The 7,102-nt window shown below is 38.7% G+C and overlaps 1 protein-coding gene across 1 annotated transcript; it reads left to right on the forward strand.

The window, feature by feature from the left end:
* Nucleotides 1–2,326: 2,326 nt before the first annotated feature.
* On the forward strand, nucleotides 2,327–5,616 carry LOC122966188 (cytochrome P450 2K1-like). The gene is made up of 9 exons (XM_044330198.1): nucleotides 2,327–2,644; nucleotides 2,788–2,950; nucleotides 3,068–3,217; nucleotides 3,602–3,762; nucleotides 4,060–4,239; nucleotides 4,338–4,479; nucleotides 4,673–4,857; nucleotides 4,985–5,126; nucleotides 5,222–5,616. Exons 1-9 carry the CDS (start codon nucleotides 2,435–2,437, stop codon nucleotides 5,407–5,409), a joined length of 1,521 nt encoding a protein of 506 aa, XP_044186133.1. The 5' UTR covers nucleotides 2,327–2,434; the 3' UTR covers nucleotides 5,410–5,616.
* The last annotated feature ends 1,486 nt before the right edge of the window (nucleotides 5,617–7,102 follow it).

Below are 7,102 nucleotides of genomic sequence, written 5' to 3' on the forward strand. Positions count from 1 at the left end.
TACAGAAGTATTATCAGTAAAATGTACTTAAAGTATCAGTCTCGTTATGCAGTGTTATATTATTATAGTATATTATATTGTATTTTTCTATCACTAATAAATACATGTCAGAACATTTTAATGTTGTAGTTTATTGATGTGGGGCCAAGTATAGATACTTTGGGTAGATTAATAGTAGTAATATTGCATCATATTATATTCTAAGTGTACCTTTCATAAAGCAACGTTCACACAAAGTGCATAACATTTTTTATAAGCATAACATTAGAAAATAAAATAGTGACAATTTAAACAACAGTAAGAACATTAACATATATTATTTTATGTGAAATATTAATCTAAAAAATAACTAAAGCTGTCAAATAAATGTAGTGGAGTAAAATACAATATTTCCCTCTGAAATGTAGTGTAGTGGAAGTATAAAATTGTATCAAATGGAAATACTCAAGTGAAGGACAAGTACCTCAAAGTTGTGATTAAGTACAGTACTTGAGTAAATGTACTTTGTTTACTTTCCACCACTGAATATGATCCACAGCAGGATAATTCATAGCCAGGATGTGGATAATACCATTATGTGCAGTATCGTCGTAACTGTGTATGCGCACCTGCGTCCTCATCTTGAGTAAGTGAGTCAGTGGATTTAACAAAAGATAGCCAGCCCACAATAATAAACAATGTTCTACACTTTGGAATTGAAGGAAGATGATTGATGTCTCGATCCAGGTCAATCCAGGCATTTTGATTAACAGTTATAAATAATAATAAATAGACAGAAAAAATGCCTCACTGAGGGGAGATGAGGGGAGAAAACAATCTTCTTAACTGGGGTCAAGAAAAAAATCTATTGCACATAATTAGACTTTGTTGTTTGCTTTTTTCCCTGTTAAATACTGGATAATTTCATTTCTTCAGGCCCCAGAAAACTATAGGTTGAATTCCTTGTAGCTCATAAAAACACAACCTACAATGGGGGGTTTGAAGCAGAAATGAATTCCTTTTTTTTGTTATTATCAATCATCACAAGAGAATTTGATATGTTTCTGAAATTGTTGCACATCTTTGCATCTTATCTTACTAATGAATGTTCTTGTTTCTTTATATCTCCCTATACAAAATGCCTGGTTATCCTTAAGAGCCTCTTAATGTTGTTGCCAGATGTAAATAGTGTGATGTGTTCATGGTAGTAAAAAACCCACTTACTCAGTCACACCAGAGCAGAACATTTACTCATTTAAAGACTCTCATTTAAAGACTGTGTTTGGCACATTAAGTAACGTATGCATAAAATATTATGTAAAAGAGTGCATGATACTGTGATTTTGGTGGAACAATCCTTTTTAAAATCATCAAATCTAACCTTTGGAAGGGCCATCTTACTTGGTTTAATCAGTAACACATAAAAGCTTTGACCACAAAGTGTTTTACAATAAAAAAAGAAATATAAGATTATATGGTTTAATCAGTAACACATAAAAGCTTTGACCACAAAGTGTTTTACAATAAAAAAAGAAATATAAGATTATATGGTTTAATCAGTAACACATAAAAGCTTTGACCACAAAGTGTTTTACAATAAAAAAAGAAATATAAGATTATAGACAAATCGCCAAAGTTTGAAATTAGATTAAAAAGGCCAATGAAACAAAGCTAAAAGACAATATAAAAATGTGTTGATTTTATTTTTTGCATTTAGAAGTACTATAATGCTTTTCTTGTGTGTTATCATGTTAACCTTGTGTCTTACATGTAATTACGTACAGACATATTGTGTGAAATGATCAAAGGAGTCATAAAATAAAACAAATAAAATATATATATTCTATTACAGATAATCAGACTTTTATTTATTTATTTACATTCTTTTCCTGTGAAATACTGCATTGTTTCACCTCTTCAGGCCTCAGAAAATATCTGAGAAGGATTAAGTCCTTGCCACTCATAAACATATACAACATGTGATAAGGGACTGGAAGCAGATCTTAAGAAGTTGGGAAACACTGGTCTGAACTTATAGGGCCCTCAAAGTTCAGGTAAACCATAGAACATCTAAAATAATGTGTAATTGTCTGCAGCAGAACCATTTATCAGGGATTTGTAACCTACAGTACAGGTCACCTACACCCTAACCTAAATGTGCCTGAAATCAGTGATGTTATGACTTTTTTTTTTTTTTAAAAAAGCTGTTATTCTCTGAGTTGTTCATTGTAGAAGTTAGGTCTACTTGCCAAGACAGGATTAATCCTTTGCCAAACAAGTCCTTGTAATTAAATTGTCAAGTTTTATCTCCTTTTGAGACTTATCTCATACCAGACCAATAGGGCGGGCAGATAATTAGTAACCCTATAACTGCAGGCATATTCATTGGTGAGATTAATCCATAAACACCACTGTCTCAGGCTCAGTCAGAGGACTACCATCAACAGAAGAGAAAATGTCTCCTTTGGAGGATTTTGTGTTCTTCCTCTTCTCCAGTCCTACCACTCTGTTGGGGGCTGTTGCTGTCCTGCTCATCCTCCGTCTTGTCTCCAGTAGTTTCACCTCCCAGGAAATAGGGAAAGAGCCTCCAGGACCGAGGTCTCTGCCCCTGTTTGGCAACCTGTTGCAGCTGGATCTCAAAAGACCCTACAAAACCCTGTGTGAGGTAAGTGTAGCACTCCTAATGTGAACAGAAGCCATTTTGTAATTTTGCAATCCGTTTGAATGTCCTTTCATTTATACATTTTTGCAATAATAAATGTTCTTACATTATCTCTGATATATGTTATTACATTTTTTTTCATCCAGCTTTCAAAACAATATGGATCTGTATTTACGGTTTACTTTGGAACCAAGAAAGTGGTGGTGTTGGCTGGATACAAGACAGTCAAACAGGCTCTGGTCAGCTATGCAGAAGAGTTTGGAGACCGAGACATTTCCCCCATTTTTTATGACATCAGTGGAGGTCATGGTATGACCCTCCTTTATTAAACCTTTAATATATGTTTGCATATTAGCACAAAAACAAATACACACACACACACACACAGATAGATTTTTCTTTTAACTTGCATGTCATGTTTAATAGGAATTACGCTCGCAAATGGAGAATCCTGGAAAGAGATGAGACGTTTTGCTCTCTCCACCCTGAGAGACTTTGGGATGGGCAAAAGAGTTGCTGAGGATAAAATCTTAGAGGAATGCTGCCATCTGATTCAATTGTTTGACGAGTATAAAGGTACAGAATTAATATGTGTGCGTGATAATAACATGACACGGTGTCCTGATATATAAAAATAAAACAATACGGGTTGGAGATGAAGAGCTCCTCATCATGAGGTAGAGTGGTACTTTGTCTACTGGGTCTTTTATTTTCCATAACAGCACACCTCTGAGTGCATTATTGTGCTCATGTCATGGTCACTTACACAGGGAAAGATATGCTTATTTTTTTTGAATAGTAGAAGACTGCAGTTTAAAACATCATCATGGTGTGTTACCATATGCACTGACTATGTTTGAGTTGTCAGGTCAGTCAATCAGAAACCAAATCTTTTGGTATAACTCAATGAAACCTTTTTTGTGTTTTAAAATTTCAGTGTTTCTTGCTTTCTTTTTACAGGGAAACCATTTGATACAACACGTGCCTTGAATTATGCAACGTCCAATATTATCTCCTCTATCGTGTATGGAAGCAGATTTGAATACAGTGACCCTCGATTCAAAAACTTGGTGAGACGAGCCAAAGAGATCATACATATTACTGGTTCTACACCAGTCCAGGTAAACTTAATGTTTGATTTTTGACGCGATAGCATCCAAATGCTGAATATATACGAGTCTGTAATAAGATCATTCCATTGAATCCTTCATGAAATATGTGCTTTTAAACTCATGTGGCACATAGACAACACACACAATAAATCTTACTGTTTGTGTTAAAATATCCAGAATGTATATTTCCATTTTATATGTTTGCATGAAATTTTGCATGCATGAAATGTATCTGTTTGGATTTTTGTTTGGTTTATACTTAAATCTTCTTAAATCATCTGTACTGTTTTTACTATTATGTCACAGCTTTACAACATGTTTCCCCGACTGCTCAGTTGGATAAAAAACCGGAAGCTGATATTAAAAAATGTTGAGATGAATGTCAGAGACGTTAAAGATTTAATCAAACATCTGAAAGAGACACTGAACCCTCACATATGCAGGGGGCTGGTGGACTGTTTTCTGATTCGGAAGCAGAAAGAGGAGGTATGACAACTTTGGTATTTTTCAGCTAACAAAAGGAACAACAATGCTTCACAGGGTTGTTTTATAATAATACATGGGATGGATGTTCTTTCTCTTAGGACTCACACATTATAGACACTCACTACCATGAGAAGAACTTGATATTTTCAGTGACAAACCTGTTTGCTGCTGGTACTGACACCACAGCAACTACACTGAGATGGGGTTTGCTGTTTATGGCCAAATATCCACAAATACAAGGTAAAGACAGAGGCCAAGCGTGTGAATCTTTCCTCATAGGTGTGCATTTATGTTTTCACAAGTTAATGGCTTGAAATACTTGACAAAGAGCAGGACAAAGGAATATGTATGCTCATATACTCATAGAATACATGTAGGTTTTGGAGTGAATAGAAAAATGCAGGCAAAGAACATTCTTAGCATGTGTCTCCAGACAAGGTCCAGGACGAGTTGAGCAGTGTGGTTGGAAGCCGCCAGATCCGAGTAGATGACCGAAAAAACCTGCCGTACACTGACGCCGTCATTCATGAGACACAGAGACTCGCCAGCATTGTCCCCACATCAATTCCTCACAAAACAAGCCGAGACGTCACCTTCCAGGGTTACTTCATCAAAGAGGTCAGTTTTACTACTTTCCAACATGAAATTGTCTTTGCTGGATATGCTCATCCACTTCCAAAAACTCATAAAACAGTCCTTTGGCTCTGAGATGATCGATAGACCTGTTCTCTTCTTTTGCATACAGGGGACCATTGTGTTTCCGCTGCTTACTTCTGTCCTGTATGATGAGAGTGAATGGGAGAGTCCACACATGTTCAACCCTTCCCACTTCCTGGATAAGGAGGGTAAATTCATCAGGAGAGATGCCTTCATGGCCTTTTCTGCAGGTAAAACAACTTTGCAGAGTTTTTATTCTCAAAGAATTGCAGAGTCTTTATGCTCATACAGGAATGATCCAGCTTGACTCTTTGCTACTTTACAGGTCGCAGGGTGTGTCTCGGGGAGAGTCTGGCCAAGATGGAGCTCTTCCTCTTCTTCACCACCCTCCTCCAGCGCTTTCGTTTCACTCCTCCACCTGCAGTGACAGAGGATGACCTGGACCTGACTCCAGCTGTGGGCATTATCCTCAGTCCTTCACCTCATGAGCTGTGTGCTGTCAGTCGACAATGAGGCGATTTTATCACTGCCTGTGGCAATGGCTTGATTATTATCTTTCTCACCCTCACACAGGCAGTAACTTCATTACTTGCATGTTCACCACCTTGATTTACATGCTGAGTAGCCCCATCCTCAAGACCAGGATCAGTAAACAATGGCCACATACCATCAAGAGACAGATAATGAGTAGGGGTGTGTAGGCATCATGCTACAATTATTGTAGGTAAAAATATCATGATGAACTGTATCATCATCATGATGAAGGTATTATCACGATAATCATTCAAGTTTTCTGAAATCCTACCATTAGTGCCAAAATATAGTTAAAGGACACTATGATTTGATTTTTTGAAAAGTGGTCTGTGTATTACAGAATTGTTTGAGCCATAAGACATCAATCAAAAACAGTTTAAACTGTAAATAAAAGTAGGTTTTTAAACTGTAAACAAAAGTAGGTTGTTCAAAGTTTAAGACTGGAAATCACTTAAAATGCAGCTCAGTGTCTCTTACATCCTGTTCACTCATTCGTATTGTAATAAATCTGAGTTCAGACAGAAACCAGAACTTATATGGGATAAATGACAGACCTCAGAATAATCGACACCAGACCATCAGAGTATCAAGAAAAATAGAAATCTTTATTAAGTAAACACCAATAAAAAGAAGGGGCTTCGGAGTTTCACTAAATAGGACAGTTATGCCACTTGAGGGGGAGTCAGGGCTGGCCACACTAAAATTTCACACCACCATCCAAAGATGCAAGACACTACAAGGATAAGAGCACATCACCACAACTTCAGGAAATGCCTGGGAGCACACCACACTGCACACAGTGGAGTCGCACGTCTACTTTAAGAGGGTGGGGCCAATACAAGACCTCCCCCCACCCGGAACCCAACTCAATCCCACCCAGCTTCTCTCCTGTCCCCACGGCAATAAAATACAACAACAAATACACAATACATACAAGTTAAAATATATACTAAACTTGCGTGGTCGACGAGACCCCCCCCCCGGGGTCTGAGCTTGTGGCACCGTCCAACTCCCCGGGGAACCACGGCTCCGTCGGACGGCGCAGCAGGGAACGGCGGCGTGCCGGAGGCACCAGCGAGGTTGAAGAGCAGCGGCGGCGGCTTGCGCTCCTAAAGCCCCAGCCCTAACTAACTAAAGGAGGCAACAGACCTCCCCTCCTAACACAGGAACTCACTAACCCCCTATCGTACCTGTCTTCGTCGCCGGCAGCCCTAAACGGCAGCGAACGACACCCTCCCGCTCCCGGAATGAACGCAGCAACACCGCAGGACAGCACGCTCTCCCGACCTCCACACACACGAATGCCCGCTCTCCCCTTCCCCCTTTTCAGAGTCCCACAGCTGCGCAATCAGCCACACCTGACACTCATTAGTCCATCACTTGTCAGTCCAATCAAGGTATCTTCGCCAATTCACATCACAGTATTTTGAAAATTCACATTTTTTTATGATGAAATTGATTGATTGATTTTTGGAGTGAAAGTACTCTGTAGTAAGTGTTATCTGCTGGGTGTCATCATTTGAAATTCCTTGGGTGTGATCTTGATGCAGGTAGTTTACCAGTCAGGTAAAATGCAGCTCTCTCTCTCACTGAACTGTATGACTAAACACCTTTAAGCCAGCTGTGCTTTAGTGGGCATCTCTAATGCTGAGTAGCCTCAACCTCAAGACCA

The sequence above is a fragment of the Thunnus albacares genome, chromosome 17 (assembly GCF_914725855.1).
Source record: "Thunnus albacares chromosome 17, fThuAlb1.1, whole genome shotgun sequence".
Taxonomy (NCBI): Eukaryota; Metazoa; Chordata; class Actinopteri; order Scombriformes; family Scombridae; genus Thunnus; species Thunnus albacares.